Here is a 19376-nt window from a genome sequence, read left to right as displayed (position 1 = left end):
GATCCCGGAAGCCCGCCCCTTGCCTGCGGATGGGGACTGCATTTCCTATGGTGCCCTGCGACCCCGCCGGCGCGGAGCCTTTAGGGAAATGAAGTCTTTTTTTTCAAAGAACTTGCCGCCGGGCTGGATACAGGCCCCTGCATCTTGACAGATTCAAGGGTTTGGTGGGACAAGAACCTAGATGTGGAGCCCGAATTTGAGGGTGTGACTAATTTGATGCGGAGGGTACCTCTGAGGATCGCTGAGGGGAAAGTGTGCTGTAGGCTCTCGCTTTCATCACGCTCTTCTCCTGCGGCCACAGCCCACCTGCGGTGGGCCTGATTTGTTCCTGACCCCTAGCAGGCCCACCTCGGGACGGGGCGGAGTCGGGGTGTTGTGAGGCCGGGAGGTCGGGCTGCCGGACCTAGGGGCAAACTGAGCTGAGTGTTGAGGAGGCTGTCTAGAATTCAAAGGTCAGAGGTCAATGTCGCGAGTTGTTGTGGGGAATCGAAAGTCGGAGGGGTGCTAAGGAGAGACTCAGGTAGAGACTGAATTGTCGGAGTACAGATTGGTGGGAAAGGGGCTTGGAGGAAGGAGAAGCGAGGGCTGAGAGGTCGCGTAGTGCCGGGGGAGGCGAGGAGACTTAGGACAGAAGACTGAAGGGGAAAGGAATCCTCTAAGTCTGAGACCCCGGGCCCGTCACTATTGGTCACTTAGGCCTCCCGCAGTTGGCAACCCCAGTTGTCCGCAGGGTGAGGAGATGGCTTCTCCTTCTAGACAGGCCCCCCTTGGCGGGTCAGGACTGCTTCAAGGGAGCCGGGCTCGTTCTTATGGAAGCCTGGTGCAGTCTGCCTGCTCCCCGGTGAGGGAAAGACGCCTGGAGCATCAGTTGGCGCCCGGAGACACCCTGGCTGGACTAGCACTCAAATACGGGGTGACGGTGAGTCTAACAGGATTGGGACGCAGACACCCACTTAGAAGAGACTTATTTCTCATGAGTAGGTAGTGGCCCTCTAGGCAACTTCCCCTGAAATTTTCTTAATTGTGTTTAAATTAACTAATTGTGATAAATTGTGGTGTAAGTCTGGTCCACGTTTGTCTTTTGGTTTGTGTTCCCATCTCAGTGTTGCACTGTCTGGTTGGGACAAATCCTGTCCCACTATCCCAATGGAGGGGAGCAACTCTTATTTATTACGCCAGTCACTATACTAAAGACTTTACATCTATTAGCCCATTTGATCCTCACATCCCTATCAAGCACACAATTATTGTCCCCTTTTTACAGATGAAGAAACCGAGACTTAGATTGGTTAACCAGTTTGACCAAGGCCAAATAACTAAAGTGTTGAAGTGAAAATTCAAACAGGTCTGTCTTACTCCAGAGCTTGTACTGTTAACCACATAGCAACATTAATTGAGAGTGATTAAACATTTACAGCAAACAATGGAGAGCTAGTTTTTAGTCCTAAGTTCCCTACGTGCCTGTCTCTTCTTGTTCTTTTTTCTCCTCAATGCTCTACCCTCTTCTTTTCTGGAAGGTGGCCTCCTTGGTACAAAACAGGTACTCTCTATGCCAAGCATTTCAGCTCCTGCATAGGGTGTATTTGGTAGATGTAAAAATACATTGTTTTAAAGTTGATAAAGATTTTTTTTCCATATCCTGTTGAATTTAGCCAACATTTTAATTCTTGGTATGTTTAAAGCACTGTGGTAACCACCTTGGAAGACAGAAACATAAATAAAGTGTATAGTTGCTGCCCTCATGTAATTTACAGTCTAGTGAGATATGGACAGGGACACAAATAATGATTGATTGTAGGTGACAGAATGTGGTGAGTTCGTAGAGGTGTTAACAAAGAGGGGGAAGTCAGGAAAGAAGACTGATTTTTATTTGGAAGGGGACATCAGTGCAGATTTTAAGGGAGCCATCGCAATGGGCCTTGAAAGACTTGGACATTCTTTCCTCTATGCTCCTCTCTATAAACCTATGTAATCCAGTGGTTTATACCTTTTACATCTTTGTCTTTCTGGTAGCCTGTACTCTCTTTAAGGGACAGAACAATTTCCTTTCAATTTTATATCTCTAGAACCTGGCATAGTCCCCAGCACATAAAAGCTTAATAGATGTTTTTTGAATGAATGAAACTATGGCTAAGATTTCCACACATGGAGATTTGGGAGTATAGTAAAGTGAACATTTCAGGTAGAGGGATGGCCTAAACAAAGGAAGTAGATGTGAAAGTACTGAGCAGTGCTTTCATCCCAGCAGAGGCTCAGAGGCCATGCAATGAAGGAAACTGTGCTGCTAGTGAATCAACAATTTTTTTTTTGAGGTTTTCTTACAACCCTGTACCTTTCTGAGTACAGAAAACCTCTGTAGTCTAGTGAAGAAGAGTTTTAGGTTCTGGCCTCATTGTGCTGCTTACTAGCTGAGTGACTGAATAGTCAATCACTTCCCCTGTTTGGGGCCTCAGTTTCTTATCATTTGTAAAGTGAGTAAGATGTATTAAAGTAAAAACTTAGATAAATCAATTACCTAAGTTATTACCTACTTGTCATTTAAGGAACACTTAGTATGTGCCAAGCGCTATATATTATCTCATATTTCTCTGTAAATCTTTATGAGGTAGATGTAACTATTTCCATTTAAAGGTAAGGAATATCACTGTGTTGTACATCTGAAACTAATAAAATATTGTAAGTCAATTATACTTCAATAAAAATAAAATTTTAAAGATAAGGAGACTGAAGCTTAGAGAGATAATTTGCCATAGACTATATACAACTAGTCTAATTAGTAGAGCTAAGATTCAGACCAGGTGACCTCATTCTAAAATCCTCACTTTGAATTGCTCTATTAAACTAACTAGATTCTAATGACCTTTCTAGCTCTTGGCTCGATGGAAGTGGAACAATGTCCCCTTATATGGTACTGCTAGGAAATAATAAAAGCAACAGAAAAGGACCTAGGATATTATCTAGACAAAAGAGACCTAGGATATTATCTAGGCAAAATAAAATGAATAGCATCAAAGCACTTGGCGAAGAAAAAGTACAAAACTGTAAGCCATTTTTAACTTTTTTTTATTGTTCAGATCAATCCGATTTTATTTTTAAACTCATTATAGCATAAGATTTTATAAGTCAACTTTATTATAGTAGTCTTGCCCTAGAATGGAAGCAGCTTTGATATTTGACAGATAAGAGAATTATGATTTCCCAAACTGGTGCCATTATGGGATGAATTTTTAGTAAAACTGGCTGCCTGGCCTCGGATAATAAAATACTGACATACTGTGTCTGTGGTTCCTATATTTTATTATCTAGTTTATTTACTGATAAAGCATTAATGAGCCTCTGCTGTGTGCCAAGTTTGTGTGATGCTGAGGAGTGCCTTAGGCATACAGAGACGGCAAGTCACCAACCCTGCCCTTAAAGGACACACAGTTTGGGCAAGACAAATATGCAAATAGATGAATAACAATATAATAGGGTAGGTATTATTAACAGCAATATTTACAGTATGCATTGGGAGCCCTGAAGAAGATAACACAAAGGGAATGATAGTTGATGAGAAGTTTTCCAGGCAGAGAAGGGAGTAGTGGAGAAACATTCCAGGCAGATAAAGACACAAAACGGTGAAGGATCATGAAATTTTGGAAGAAAAATAAAAAGTTCAGGATGGCAAAATGTATAAGTGGCAGAAGACGGGAGGTGTGGGTGGACTTCCTATGAGAGCTAGATTGAGAATGCCCTTGAATGCTAATTTGGATTTTTTTTTGGGGGGGCCGCACCACGTGGCTTGTGAGATCTTAGTTCCCCAACCAGGGATCGAACGCGGGCCCTGTGAGTGAAAGTGCTGAGTCCTAACCACTGGACTGCCAGAGAAGTCCTGCTAATTTGGATTTTATCTCTGAGCCAATGGGGAGCCATAGAAGGTTTATAAGCAAGGTAGTGGGTTGGGGCTTTCCTGGTGGCGCAGTGGTTAAGAATCCACCTGCCAATGCAGGGGACACGGGTTCGAGCCCTGGTCTGGGAAGATCCCACGTGCCACAGAGCAGCTAAGCCTGTGCACCACAACTACTGAGCCTGCACTGCTCTAGAGCCCACGAGTTACAACTACTGAGCCTGCGTGCTGCAACTGCTGAAGCCCACGTGCCTAGAGCCCATGCTCCACAACAAGAGAAGCCACCACAGTGAGAAGAGTTCACGCACTGCAGTGAAGAGTAGCTCCTGCTCACCACAACTAGAGAAAGCCTGTGCACAGCAACGAAGACCGAGCACAGCCAAAAATAAATAAATTTATAAAAAACAAAACAAAAAACTGTTACAGTACCCAGATGAGAAATATTAAGAGTCTGTTCTAAGTCAATGGCAGTTAATGTGAAGATGAGACCAGATGTGAGAGATTTTTACAGCATTTTTGTTGACCTGTTAGGTATGGATCATGAAAGAAAAGTATGAGTTAAGGATGACATTGATATTTCTACCTTGGGAGGCAGGTAGATAGAGATGATGATGTCAGTCACTATGTTCAGTGATGAATAAATAGGTACTAAATAAATATTTGATCAGTGAAATTATTAATTTAATAAGAAAAGCATTCCTGGAAGGAGTAAAAAGGCCCAGAATTCTAGTTCTATCTCTGTCAGTAACTTGCTAGGCAAGTAACTTAACCTCTCTGAACCTCAGTTCCTTCATCTTTAACAGTAGTTAAAGGGACCCCCTAGGGGTCCCTAAGACCCTGTAGGGATCCACAAGGTCAAAACAATTTTCATGGTAATAATAACAAGACTTTATTTGTCTTTTTTATTCTCATGAGTGTACTGTTTTCCAGAGGCTACATGACATGTGATATTGCAGCAGATGCATGTAGAGACAGATATGAGAATCCTGTTGTCTTCCATTAAGTCGGACATTAAAGTGATTTACAAAAATGTAAAACAGTGCCTCTGTTCTTGCTACATGTTTGTTGTTTTTGTTTTGGAAAATATAGTTATTTTTCATCAAAGTATTTATGTTAATATGTAATGGAAGTGTTTTTAAATTTTTTCAGTTTTAACTTTATAATACCTTAAATATTGATAGATGTGATCAACATAAGTAAAAACTTTTTTCCTCAATAATTTTTTAAAATGTAAAGGGGCCCTAGGACCAAAAAGTATGAAAGCTACTGATCAATAAAATAGGGATAATATCAGCCCACTGTAGTTTTGGTTGTTATTGGGTCAGATAAGACTTTGTACAATCACTTTAAAAAGCATGAGGTGCTGTACAAATATAAGATGGATTGTTATTACTGTCATTAACTGTGGTGACTTTTTTTTAAAGATGGAACAGATTAAGCGTGCAAACCGCCTTTATACTAATGACTCGATCTTCCTGAAGAAAACCCTCTACATCCCCATCCTGACAGAGCCCAGAGACCTGTTCAATGGTTTGGATTCTGAGGAAGAGAAGGATGGAGAGGAAGAGGTACAGCCAAGTAAGGATAAAGATGGGCCACACTCAGCTGAGAGGAAGAAACAAGAGACAGGTTCGGGACGTGCCAACGGTGAAGTCCTTCCCACACCTGGCCAGGAGCCCCCCATTCACGACCTCTCTGCCTCTGATTTCCTTAAGAAGCTCGATTCACAGATCAGCTTGTCAAAGAAGGCTGCTGCCCAGAAGCTGAAAAAGGGAGAAAGTGGGTGAGTCTTGAATGGGTCCTTTTTTTTTTTTCTATTTCTTTTTTTTTAAAATTTCTTTATTTTTATTTAATTTCTTTATTTTTGGCTGCGATGGGTCTTTACTGCTGCGCACGGGCCCTCTCCAGTTGCGGCGAGCAGGGGCCACTCTTCGCTATAGTGCGCAGGCCTCTCACTGCGGCGGCCTCTCCCGTTGCGGAGCACAGGCTCTAGGTGCGCGGGCCTCAGTAGTTGCGGCACATGGGCTCAGTAGTTGTGGCTCGTGGGCTCTAGAGCACAGGCTCAGTAGTTTGGCACACGGGCTTAGTTGCTCCGTGGCATGTGGGATCCTCCCTGACCAGGGCTCGAACCCATGCCCCCTGCCTTGGCAGGCGGACTCCTAACCACTGTGCCACCAGGGAAGTTTGAATGGGTCCTTTTAAGTCCCTCCATAGACTCTCTGTTCCCCCAGCCATACCTGACCAGACACAAAGTAAGTAATTCCAGTGTCAGCAGAAGCAAGGTGAAACCTTTCCCTCAGGTAGCTGCAAGACAATGAGCAGAGCCTATGGCTGCTGGAATGGGTAGAGGCACTGGGTAATGGTTCTGTGTTCTCAGTGGAGTGAAATAGTTGACTGTTCTTACTGCTCTGATGGTCCATGAAGGAGCATTAGGATTAGGATTTATCCAGAGGGTACTGAGACTCCATCTTAAGGCAACCAGCTCATGTATATTAGAGAAGGACAGCTTCCCACGTACTTCCTCACTCAGCCTAGTCTCAGCCTCTTCCCTTGATCTGTTGCTCTTTCCCCCTTTCCTCACCTGCAGGATACCTGGGGAGGATTCAGGTCTTCACCTGAGCTCTCCTCAGATGCAGCAACGAGCAGTCCTTGGTCCTGTGCCACTGACCCAGACCTCTCGGACCCGGACACTTCGGGACCAGGAGGATGAAATCTTCAAACTCTGATGTCTCCAGAACTGATTGAGAGAAGCCGGATGTTGAAGGAGCAACTTGAGGGAGAGAGGAGCCTGAGGTGAGGCTCAGGAACATGGCCTCCCAGCCCACCTCCCTTACTCCTGCCATCTTCTGAGCCTCCTTGTCCGTCAGGAGTTCCTTGGTCTGGAGCAGTTCTATAGGCAAGGGTAGGGGATGGGAAATAGACCCCTTCTCAGTTCTGGGGCTGAATCTAGAGTTGTCCTTTAGATTCAAAAGGCTCTTTTAACATCCCTGCTGCCTTTCCCATCCCTTTCACCATTCCTTGGCCTTAGAGCAGGGAGGCAGGGACTCTCACAGCCCCGAACTTCCTCCCCATCTCCAACTATGTTACCTAATTTATTTGGTGCTATATTGAAGTATTATTTATTTGCTATATCTTATTCTTTCCCACTATTAGCTGAAAAATGGGATTTCTATAGCCCTGGGATGAGGGGAACCCAGGAACAGTAAGTGAGCCAGTGACTCCTGGCCCACCTTACCCACCTTCTTAGCCAGCCATGTTATTGAGAACGGGCAATCAGTGATCTAGCCCCGCTGCAGGGAATGGCAGACTGTGCCTCGCCCCCAATCTCAAATGAAAGAATTTGGGCTCAGTCTTGACTGACCAGGTCACTATAACTTTTCCACAACTCTTGTTCTGAGAAAACAACAGCGATGTAGGGTCCTGAACTCTCCATGCCACCAGTTCGCCCTTCTAATCTGCTCCTCTGTTCAGCCTGTGTGAGGCTAAGGGATGGAAGAAGAATTGCCGTGGAGTTTGAAGAGGAGGACAGTTGTGGGAGTCTTTTTCTTATATCCTCTCCCGACCAGAGCCTTTTGATCTATGTCTTGCTCCTCACTGCATATTTATTTGCAATTTGTAGCACTGATCTGCGGTACAGTTTTTTTTGAGTTTCTTAAACAGAAGAAGTAGGCAAGGGAACCCCGGTGATGCTGGAAATATGCCTCAGTCTCCTGTATGGAAATGGTGAGAGGTGAGACGAGTGGTGTTTATATACCTCTTTCCTCTGTGATGATCATAAGATACAAGAAGCTGGAGAGATTAAACATTGAGCCCTGTGCATGTTTTAATAGTTTTATTTCCTCTGTGAGACTCTCCCCTGCCCTAGCCCCTTCTTCCTGCCCTCTAGAGCAGAGTCTCTGGTATCTGTCCAGACTCCGCCTAGAGCTGAAGGTCTAGGATGTCTCTAAAGGCTCCCTGCGCCCCCTGTCTTTAGTGTCCCCAGAGGAGTGAGATGGGCTACACCCTCTTCCCCTGGTTCTGAGGGGAGGGGGCTTCCCTGTTTGAAAGGTCCCTTGTGGGGAAAATAGAGATCCAAGTTTCGCTTCATCTTTTTCAGGCAGCTTTGTTTCCTGTCTTGGGGCTGGAGTAGGAGAGAGGCCCCAACCCTCAGCATTGCTTCTTCTCCACCAGCAGTTGGGCATGGGGTGGTCTCAGAGTCACAGGCACTCTTGGGAAAGACTGAAACCTGAGGGTTGAAAAGCATTAGTGCAGATGAGCAGGGTTAGAAAGCCCATGATCTGTTTTTTTTCTCAGTCAGCCATTTTGCCAAGAAGGAACGTGCTGGGGTCAGGGCTCTCAGAGCTTCCCCTCATCCAGCAGCTTCCTGAGCCCATCACAGATCTTGCCAAGGTGCTCAGTGTAGTCAGGCCCATAGAGGGCCGTGAGCAGGCCTGGGTCAGAGAAGTGATCGAACACATGGCGGATGCGGCCATGTGACTTGGGTGTGAGGCGGCGCTCCACCAGCTCCAGCAGCGCATCCCGGCACTCGGTCAGCAGGCTGGCCAGCACAGCAGCCTCAAAGGTGAAGTCCACCTCGCCGAAGCTGAGTGCGGTCATGGCGCCCTGCCGCAGCTTCTGACGAAAGCGGGTAGCCAGGGCCATCTCGCTGGGGCTGAAGCAGCCACTGCGGTGCAGCACGGCCACCTTGACAGCCACCTTGATCAGGTCCTTGATAACCCGCTGGGCCTGGGGCCTGCTGCGTGTGTATTCTTTGGACACACGGTAGAGCTCATCTAGCACCTCGCTGCTCGTCTCATCGACGAAGAGATGAGCCACAGACCGACCTGCCATCTTACTCAGTAGCTTCTTCTCTGCTTGCAGCGCCAGACTCTTTGAACTGAAGGACTCCATGATTCCTAGGGAAGGGTTAGATGGGGGGGTATGTGGTCAGTCACTAGGAGAAAGGCCACAGGCTTCCTTAGAGAGAAATGGTTTTTCCCCTTTCTGTCTCTTTGGTTTCTATCTCATCTTCATCTTTGTTTGTCATCTTTCTCCCCCTGGGCCCCCTCAGTCCTCTGTGCTTTGTTTCCATTTTTTCTCCTTTTGTACTGTAGGAAATCATGATCTCTAAAACCAGAGGAGCAGTAATAGCTTTGGCTGGAGGAATGAGGGCACACCGGACGCTACCGCACCACAAGTTAAGACCTCAGGGGAAGTAGGCTGTTGCTATTACAGTGGAGAAGATAAAGCTTACCTGGCAGATAGTTCTCACAGCTGCCATTTCTGGACACTGACTGGGTACCGTGCATCTATGAGGTGTAGGGATTACTATCCTTGTTTTACAGCTGAGCAAACTGAAGCTTACGTTAAATAATTTACCCAAGGTCAAACACTACTGTTTTTCTGACTCCAAAAGCCCATGTCAGCTAGTGTGCTGTACTGCCTTTAAAGACGTGAGAAATATATGGGTCCTGGGAGTCCTGACAAAAATAATAATGAACATTTATTGAGAACCTATTATGTGCCAAGTGCTTTATCTCAGTTTTCCCAGCCCTTTGTAAGGTAGGTATCCCCAATTTGCAGCGAGAAAAATGAAACTAAGAAAAATTAAGCAACTTGGCTAAAGTCACTAGCAAATGATAAAAGCGGGCTTTGAACCATATAATCCAAAGAAGCCTCCTTCCCTTGGAATGCTCTCAATGAGGTTGAAGCACACTGAGGAATCATGAGAAACAAGCACCTCAAGACAGTCCTAGAGGCCTCAGGTCCTCTGCTGGGACTGTGCTGAGGACCTCCTGGTGGCACATCAGCTGCAAGTATCCAGGGCGTTCTCCCCATGGTCTTCGCCTGTGGTGGTTCTGCTTGTTTTGCTTCTTACTTCCCCCTCCCCTGCTCTGCAGGATGTGGCTCTGACCGCAGTGAGGAGCAGCCTTGCCCTCTCCCCCAAACGAAATAGGAGTCTGAAGAAGAAGGGGAGGTGGGTAACTGGAAGGAGGGGTGGTTCTCCCCCAGCTGAGTCGGTCCAGTGGGAATCTGGAGCCTTGTTCTGCTCCCGGCTTTGCCTGGGGCTTTCTGGACCACGCGCTACATCCGGAAGAGGAGATTGCTCCATGTGAGCCTTCCTTCCTCCTTGGCCTTCCTGCTACCCAGCTCTCCGCTGCCCCCGTTGCCATCTCACGTTTTGTCCACTGTCCTCTCCCCATCTCCGTGTTTCAGTCTCCTGTTTTCTCTTGTCTGAGTCCTGCCCTGTGGCCCTCTGGCCATGCTCTCCTGCTGGCCCCTACATCTACCTCCACGTCTCCTAAGATCTCCTTGCACCTCTCAGTAGCCTGTCACATACCCTTATCCACCGCCATCCCTCAGCCCTGCCCCCACCCAAACCAAACCATGTCTTTCTGAGGCTGCCTGGCCCCAGGAAGAACTGAGCTGGACCTCCCCACTGGGGGCTCAAGAATTCTATCAAATGAGAATCTCACAATATGGAAAGGTCAGGCTGACAGAGCTAGGACTCTTCTGCCACCATCACCCCTGAAGCCTACCCTTCTGTCATTTCCTGGTCCCTCACCTGCTGCGCCCTGGGTGCCAGTCTTGCCTTGGATGTCCCGGGAGAGCTGACAGAATGGAGAAGCTCCTAAGTGAGAGGCCCTTTGGCCTGGCCCCACCCCCAAGCCCCGCCTACCTACTCTGTGCTCAACCTCCCGTTCATCACACTGTCACCAAGAAGGTCTATGACCCCGACAGCCTCCTAGAAATAAAAGGTCAAAAGGAAGAGCACTCTGTAGGAAATAGTCTTGATTCTTTGAGGTGAGGAAGAGGCATTGTACATCTCCTGCTCCCAAGTTGTCTGCCTCTTTCTATCCTTGCTGCCCAGTTCCTTGAGATCTTGTTCTCCTTATATGTCTGTGGTAATGGGGAAAATGTTAAGTACAGATTGCTGGGGTGGGGGGTCCGTGGGGAAAGTTCTGAAGATTGAACTAAACTTAGACTGGAGACACCAGAGATCAGGAGGTCGGAGTGTGTCCCTGGAGTCTCCAGGGGTGGGTGACGCTGTGGGGCGACATTACCACGAGCATACGCTTTCAGTGTCTGGCTGGTTAAGGGGGTCCCCACCCTTAATACTTAAGAGAGACGAAGGTGCTGGGGTCAGGGCGGCCGAACTAGATATGACCAGCAGGTGTCAGCACATCACTGAACCAATAGAGGCAGCGCTCTCACTGTGCTTTATAGCTGCTAACAGGTTACAGGAATGAAGGTAGTGCTCACTTGGGCAGTACATATACTAATCTCACCCCAGTCAGAATGGCCATCCTCAAAAAATCTACAAACAATAAATGCTGGAGAGGGTGTGGAGAAAAGGGAACCCTCTTGCACTGTTGGTGGGAATGTAAATTGATACAGCCACTATGGAGAACAGTATGGAGGTTCCTTAAAAAACTAAAAATAGAACTACCATATGACCCAGCAATCCCACTCCTGGGCATATACCCTGAGAAAACCGTAATTCAAAAAGAGTCATATACCACAATGTTCATTGCAGCTCTATTTACAATAGCCAGGACATGGAAGCTACCTAAGTGTCCATCGACAGATGAATAAAGAAGGTGTGGCACATATATACAATGGAATATTACTCAGCCATAAAAAGAAACAAAATTGAGTTATTTGTAGTGAGGTGGATGGACCTAGAGTCTGTCATACAGAGTGAAGTAAGTCAGAAAGAGAAAAATGAATACCGTATGCTAACACATATATATGGAATCTAAAAAAAAAAGAAAAAGAAAAAAATGGTCATGAAGAACCTAGGGGCAGGACAGGAATAAAGACACAGACCTACTAGAGAATGGACTTGAGGACACTGGGAGGGGGAAGGGTAAGCTGGGACAAAGTGAGAGAGTGGTATGGACATATACACACTACCAAATGTAAAATAGATAGCTAGTGGGAAGCAGCGCATAGCACAGAGAGATCAGCTCAGTGCTTTGTGACCACCTACAGGGGTGGGATAGGGAGGGTGGGAGGGAGACGCAAGAGGGAGGAGATATGGGGATATATGTATATGTATAGCTGATTCACTTTGTTATAAAGCAGAAACTAAACTAACACACCATTGTAAAGCAATTATATTCCAATAAAGATGTTAGAAAAAAAAAGGAATGAAGGTAAGGGACTTCCCTGGCGGTGCAGTGGTTAAGAATCCACCTGCCAATGCAGGGGACACGGGTTTGAGCCCTTGTCCGGGAAGATCCCACATGTCGCAGAGCAACTAAGCCCACGAGCCACAACTACTGAGCCCACGTTCCACAGCTACTGAAGCCCGAGCGCCTAGAGCCCATGCTCGGCAACAAGAGACGCCACCGCAATGAGAAGCCGGTGCACCGCAATGAACAGTAGCCCCCATTCGCTGCAACTAGAGAAAGCCCATGTGCAGCAATGAAGACCCAATGCAGCCAAAAATAAATAAATGTATAAAAAGAAGTGTGTTTTTTTTTGTTTTTGTTTTTTTTTTTAAAGAAAGAATCTTACAGGGACTTCCCTGGCAATCCAGTGGTTAAGACTCTGCCTTTCCAAAAAAAAAAGATCCTGTGCTTCCAACGCAGAGGGTGCAGGTTCAGTTCTGGTCAGGGAACTAAGATCTCACATGCTTCGCTAGCTAAGACCCCACATGGCCAAAAAAAAAAAAAAAAAAAAAGGAAATGTGCTTACATTTATCTCCCAGCCTGGTCAGGGAGATAAATGTAAGCACACATAACTGTAATACAAGTCAAATGATGTCATTAGCTGTAACAGAAGTTTAAGGAATTATGAGAGTAAAGAGAAATTTAGATTATTTCTGATAGGAGGACTGAAGAGGTGGACTTAGAAGGATGGATTTAACTACTTACTAGGCAGAGTGTGGAAGAAATGCTTCTGCTTCCCAGATAATGGAGATAAGCATAAGCCATAGAGCAAACAAAGATAATACAGGGCATGTTCAGGAAGTGGTGATTTATTCTGTATGACTGGAGCATAGGTTGTCTGAAAAACAAGTGAAGAAGGAAAAAGACCAGATCATGAAAGGCTTTAAGAGAGTTGCTCAACACTTCAGACTTTTGCTGTAGACCGTATGGAGACATTAAAGGTTTTTGATGGGGGGAGTGAAATCATTAGCCCAGTGGGACTAGGTTAGAGGATTCAGCAAAATTTTAGTTGGGGAAAGGGCATGCTTAAAAGGAAATGATCACTGGTATAGCTTGCTTCAGCACAGTATGAGAACCAGTGAGAGACCTTGAGAGCTGGTGGTTTTATAAGAAGTTCTAACAGAAAGGGAAAAATTGGAACATTGTCTGGTTGTGAAAAGTTGAAGTGTAAAGATTGAAGTTCAGAAGTGGAGGCAGTCAGCATACCAGTGACTCCAAAACCATTGGTTCTACTCCTTGGAGACACTGATTGGGTCTTGGCTCCTTTCTTATTCCCACCTCTCTCAGCTCAGGTTCCAGGCTGAGGGTCCTTGATATAACTTGGATTGGGAAATGTTAACAACTCCTTTAAGGAGTATGGTGGTAAAGGGATGAAGAGAAATGGAAAGGTAGCTTAAGGGGATGGGGAACTGGACTGACAGAGGGACTATTTTTAGCTTGGAGTTCGAAGACATTTGTAGGCTGAAAGGAAGGAGCCAGTGGAAAGGGAGGCTTAGAAAATGCAAAGGAGAGGTAATGTTTATGGAGCAAGGTGTGGGGGCAGATGGAAAAGAATGGACTGCGAGCTCAGGGGAGGGAAACGAGAGGAAAGAACTGGAGCTGGTATTTGTTGGGTGCACTCTGCTAGATGTTATATAAATATCTCACTTCATCCTCTGATACATTTATGAACTAAATGTCACTATCTTCTTTTCGCTGATGAAAAAGACCGAGGCTTAAAGAGGTTAGATAACTTGTTCCCAAATTAGAGAGCTAATACATGGCAGACTGAGGACTTGTGTGATTTCCAAGCTTATGCTTTTTCTGATAACTACCTCACAAGGTTAGGAGGTAATAACTTCAACCTTATAATGAATGTGGCAGCATTCTATTCCTATACGCTCTATTAATTCACTGATCACACACTCAGGGAACAATAGTAGGTGGCACTACCAAAATCACAGGAAAAGTAAAAGTCCTTTTTAAAAGAAATATATAATCTAATTGGATAATAAGAAGAGGAATTAACAACGTACAAGAAGATGCAAATACAGTAATACCTTCTGAATCCAGAATTCTGCTACCAGCTCCTTACCTGTTTACCTCTGCAGCTTTGCCTTATGCTCTGCTCTAGCTGTGTTGTAATCCTCTCAGCTCCTCCAATATGCATCATGGTTGGCTCCTCTCTCTCCCTCTCCTTCTCCCTCTTCCTGTACTCTAGACTTTCCCACTTCTTGTGTCTCTGCCTGGAACTTTCTTCCCATGCATACCTCTGCCCTGCCTGGTTAATTCCTACCCATCCTTCAGGTCTCAGCTGGAAAGTCATCAGAAGCCATCATAACTGTGAAGCCATCGTGACTCCCTAAACTACACAGCACCCCTGTATTCCATAGTCCTGTAGAACCCCATACCTCCCTTATCATGATAATTACTCTTTATTGTAATTTGTGAATTTATTAACTGCCTCCCTACTAGGCTGTAAACTCCATGAGGGCAGGGGTTATGCTTTAGTGCCTGGCACTACTGTGCTCAATAAATATTTGCTGAAAGAAGAAATTCAAAACACATCCAATAACCAGGAGATAAGGGGGAAGTGGTAGCAACATAACAGTCACACGCAATAATGTTCGTTTGTTTCACTCATGGGGAAGTCTTTCTTTTATTTTCTCTTAATCTATACCTATTTCTAGTAATCTTCTCTGAACCCACAGCATATAATTAGTAGCAAATTAAAAGAGGAAAGAGGAGCTTTTAGAAGCAAGAACACTGATAACAATGAGAATTAACACAAATAACGAGGGAAGAGAACGAAAACAAAAAAGCCGACAATTGAAAATTGCAGCGTTTCTGGCCATGTGGAGGAGGAGCAAGCAGTCTTGACTACATATATTCTAGACTCTGGGGTCCTCACTGTTCACCTGGACAATTAAGTTCACAGTGCTTCCTCTGAGCAAGCAAAAATCTGGTTAAATGATGTCTTGAATGTGTGAAACACTTTGAGATTTACAAAACATTTCACCTACGTTATCTTTTTTTTTTTTTTTTTTGCGGTACGCGGGCCTCTCACTGTTGTGGCCTCTCCCGTTGCGGAGCACAGGCTCCGGACGCGCAGGCTCAGCGGCCATGGCTCATGGGCCCAGCCGCTCCGCGGCATGTGGGATCTTCCCGGACCGGGGCACGAACCCGTGTCCCCTGCATCGGCAGGCGGACTCTCAACCACTGTGCCACCAGGGAAGCCCTCACCTATGTTATCTTACTTCATCTTGTGAAGTAAGCAGGCAGGTAAAGTGTCCACTCACAGGTGAGAGACTCTGCCTTAGAGATAAAGTGGTTTATCTTACAAGGTCAGTCAGGGTCTAATGACTCCTAGTTGTGGTCTTTCCACTATATAATCCACAGGAAATTAACAATATCTTTTTGAATAAACCCTATTTGAAACAGTTAACATGAAAATGTTTTGCACTTAATTTGGTAAAATCAAACTATCTGGAAAAATACTCAGAATGGAACATTCCTGTGTTTCTGCTCAGCTGAGGTTTTACCATGGTTAGGATCAGTACTCTCATATCCGTTCAGAAAGAGCAAGTTCAGTGTGATTTGAAGCAGTTAAGCAAGACTTCAGTCTGACATAGCTGGAGGTAGCTTTCACCTTTGGTGCATTTATTTCTTCCTCTATTTACTATATGCCAGGCATTATGACTTAAGTGCTGGGAATACAAAGATAAGAGACAAGCTTCCTGCCCTTAGACTAAGTGGTAAGTACCTATGAACAATCCAAATGGAAGTATCCAATAAGCAATTATAAAAGTGAGTTTAGAGCTCAGGAGAAAGACTGAGATTGAATATCTCTAAAGTTTATGGGGAGCCACATATAAATAGTTACTGTAACTGTTGGTGCAGATTATCTTGACCAGTGAGGGTATGTAGAGCAAGAAGAGGTAGCTAAGGACATGACCTAGGAAACACCAACATTTAAGGAGAGGTCAGAAAGGCTGAGAAAGAGAGGCCACATCAATAGAAGTGAAGCCATTCATTCATTTAAAAAATGTATCTTTTTTTTTTTTTTTTTTTTTTGGCGGTATGCGGGCCTCTCACTGTTGTGGCCTCTCCCGTTGCGGAGCACAGGCTCCGGACGCACAGGCTCAGCGGCCATGGCTCACGGGCCCAGCCGCTCTGCAGCATGTGGGATCTTCCCGGACCGGGGCACGAACCCGTGTCCCCTGCATCGGCAGGCGTACTCCCAATCACTGTGCCACCTGGGAAGCCCTAAAAAATGTATCTATTAAGTCCCTAGTCTTTGTTGAAAGAAAGAAGAACTCAGGAGCCAAAAGAGGAGAGTATTTCAAGGAAGGAAGGGTCAACAGGGCCAAATGCTATAAAGAGGGCCAAAGGATAAAGACTGAAGAGCTGTTCATTGAATGTGACAAGGAGGTCATTATTGGCCTGGATGAGAACAATCTCAATGGAGTGATGGGGGACCAAAACGAAAATGATTGAGAAGAGATTGGGAAGGGGGAAAAATGGTACAGCAAGAAGAGATGACTCTACAAATTTAGCTGTGAAGGAAAGAGATAAATTGAGTGTTGACTAAATACAGGCAAGGATTAAGAGAAAGTTTAGAATTTTTTTTTTCTTTTCATCATGGGAGATATTTGAGCATGTGTATATGCAGAAGGGAAGACGTCAGTAGAAAAGGAGAGATTAGAAATAAAGGAAGGAGAAAGTATTTGAAGACATGTGGCATAAAGCACCTAAGTAGGAGATATAGAGTCGGATTTGTTCAACCAATGTGTTACTAGTTAATAGCTGCAAAGTGCCAGGCACTGTGCTAACTGCAAAGGATAACTGCGGTGAGAGAGGCAAGACAGCTGGGCCCTGTGTGAATGGAGCTTACAGTAAAGCAGAAAGGTGAACCTTAGACAAGCAGTACAGACGCCCCACCTGCTGGGAGGAGAGAGATGTGAGAATGCAGCTAAGTGCACCTCTAGAGGGCAAAATGTTGGTGGGATGCTCACTTTATTATCTCTATTTTTCTCTGAAGATGGATGTGGGTTCTGCTAAGATGAGCAAGGAAGCTGTGAGGAAAGGAACTTGAGAAAGGATTTGACACAGCTACTTGTAGGGGTTGGGAGAGGGTAATTTTCCAAGCTTGGAGATCCTGAATTTATTAAAGGCTCCAATCTGTGGGACTGTGATTTTCTCCAGAAGACCCTGGGGAGTAGGATTTGTCCTTTGAAACAGCTCTAAGACTCTTCCATTTCTTTCCATACCCAATGCCACCATCCTTGTCTCACTGCCTCTCTCCCCTCATCTTTGAACCTTCCTGTTTTCTTACCAGAAGTTTTCCTTATCTTGCTAAAATAAAGCATTTTGACAGTAACACCTTTATTCAAGAACTCGAAATGATGTCCTTTTCCTATCAAATTTTTTAACCTACTCACCTTGGTATTCCAGGCCTTCCATAGTTTGTCTCCCTCTTCCCCTGTCCTCTGCTTCTAACTAGTATCTCTCTTACATATCAGTCACACAGGCCCTTTTGCTATCTATGCTTCAGGCTCCACATTTACCAAGTAAACACTTTTGCTGAAACTACGTTCTTTGGAAGATTTTCTCCTTTCTTTTGCACCAAGCCAACTCCCACCAAAGTTCTCCCTGCCTCCGTGATAAAATGTATCCAACATCGTTCCCTGCAGTTATTATGAAGAGCACTTATTGTCTTTTCTTTCATTTATGAATTATATTCAGTGTAGCTTTGGGGGGGTTGTTTTTTTTTTTGAGACTTGGTATCGTTTTTTTTAAATTTATTTTATTTATTTACTTTTGGCTGCATTGGGTCTTCATTGGTGCACACAGGCTTTCTCTAGATGTGGCGAGTGGGGGCTACTCCTCATTGCGGTACGTTGGCTTCTCATTGCATTGGCTTTTCTTGTTGTGGAGCACAGGCGTGGGCTTCAGTAGTTGTGGCACGAGGGCTCAGTAGTTGCAGTGCCCAGGCTTAGCTGCTCCACGGCATGTGGGATCTTCCCAGACCAGGGCTCGAACCAGTGTCCCCTGCATTGGCAGGCGGACTCTTAACCACTGCGCCACCAGGGAAGTCCCTTGGTATTGCTTTTTAATCATTTAGTACATGTAAGTCTTGTTTTAGTTCAAATAGATGGTCATTTTCTTAAAGACTGGGACTATATCCCACAGTGGGTTGTATTTGAAGTAAGTGCTTAATATGTATTGGATGGAATTGAGATTTTAGTTGGGCCCTAAAACTTTAAATGAGTTATACCTTAATCCCCATTCACTAATCTATTCAATAAGCATATATTTTTAATACCTAAGCCCTGTGCTAGGAGCTGGGGACATTTCTTTCAATCTCTGAGTGCCTCTGTATTTTGAGGTGTCTTTCTCCCCAAAACCTCTTTCCAGCCTTTAAAACAGCCCCGACTGACCACTGAATTACATTGGACCCAAGACCCCCCTGCAGTTAACTTTGTGTAAGTATTGTTCCATTGTTTCTGATTCTGTTTATCTCATTGGTTCACCTTCCATTTCTGTCTCTGTGATTGTGTGTGTATATGTTTATATCTCTTGCTTACTTTGGGGCTTAGCCCAGTCAGTGATGCTACCCACCCTGATCTCAGTCCATTAAAGACTGTCCGGAAGTAGCAAACCCCTGCCCCTCTTTTCCTTCAGTCCAGAGACCAGGCCATGTTTGTGTGTGTGTGGGGGGGGGGGTGCCCGCTTAGATAAAACTATCCAATAATGTCAATGTCTCCCATGCCACCCACTATCCTAGGAATTTTGAGAACGTCTTTTGTCCCAGTCCCCACACAGGGAAGAATCTTAGCAGGTGGGAGCCAAGCAGTGATGTTTGAAGTAGCCTCATTCTTCCTCCCCACTGACATTCCTGGAATCAAAGGGTCTTTATGGAGGGTGGGGATGGAGAAGGAGCAGTTAGTTCTGCTGTTTGGAGGGATGTCCAGGGCCCTCTGAGGAAAGATGGGACATCACTAATCCTTGTCTGCGGGGCAGTAAGTCTATGTGGTGCTGGGGCAGCTGGTTACTTTCCCTCTTTCAGGTCTCCGTGTTGCTCCTCTTCCTGTGTGACTCTCTGAGTCAGTTGGTCCCGATCTCCACATCTCTCTTTTGGTTTCAGCCCCACTCACCTGTCCTTTTCCATCAACCAACATCCTCACTGCTGGCCACCCTGGCTTCCTGGCTCCTTAGTTCCTAGCCAGCTGGCCCAACCCCATCTTGCTTTGACAGTAGGGGTGGGAGGGGAGATGATGGGGATAAGGAAAACTTCCTGGCGACATCTTCCTTTCCTTTCCCAGGCCTTGAGTCTTCAAGTGCATGCTAGGCCT

General features: G+C 45.4%; 2 protein-coding genes across 2 annotated transcripts; one reads left to right on the top strand and one right to left on the bottom strand.

Moving 5' to 3' along the window:
• The first annotated feature begins 44 nt into the window (after positions 1-44).
• On the top strand, positions 45-7694 carry LYSMD1 (LysM domain containing 1). Its single transcript, XM_082612442.1, has 3 exons — positions 45-919; positions 5311-5669; positions 6474-7694. The coding sequence occupies exons 1-3, from the start codon at positions 740-742 to the stop codon at positions 6610-6612; spliced, it is 678 nt and encodes a 225-aa protein (XP_082468568.1). The 5' UTR covers positions 45-739; the 3' UTR covers positions 6613-7694.
• A 59-nt stretch (positions 7695-7753) lies between these two features.
• On the bottom strand, positions 7754-8776 carry TNFAIP8L2 (TNF alpha induced protein 8 like 2; the record flags this gene model as incomplete). Its single annotated transcript, XM_082614776.1, has 1 exon — positions 7754-8776. One exon carries the CDS (start codon positions 8774-8776, stop codon positions 8222-8224), a length of 555 nt encoding a protein of 184 aa, XP_082470902.1. The 3' UTR covers positions 7754-8221.
• Between the last annotated feature and the right edge of the window lie 10600 nt (positions 8777-19376).

The sequence above is a fragment of the Mesoplodon mirus genome (assembly GCF_964341445.2).
Source record: "Mesoplodon mirus genome assembly, chromosome: 3".
NCBI classification, from domain to species: Eukaryota; Metazoa; Chordata; class Mammalia; order Artiodactyla; family Ziphiidae; genus Mesoplodon; species Mesoplodon mirus.
The sequence above is the reverse complement of the archived record's forward strand: the minus strand, read 5'-3'. Positions and strand labels throughout refer to the sequence as shown.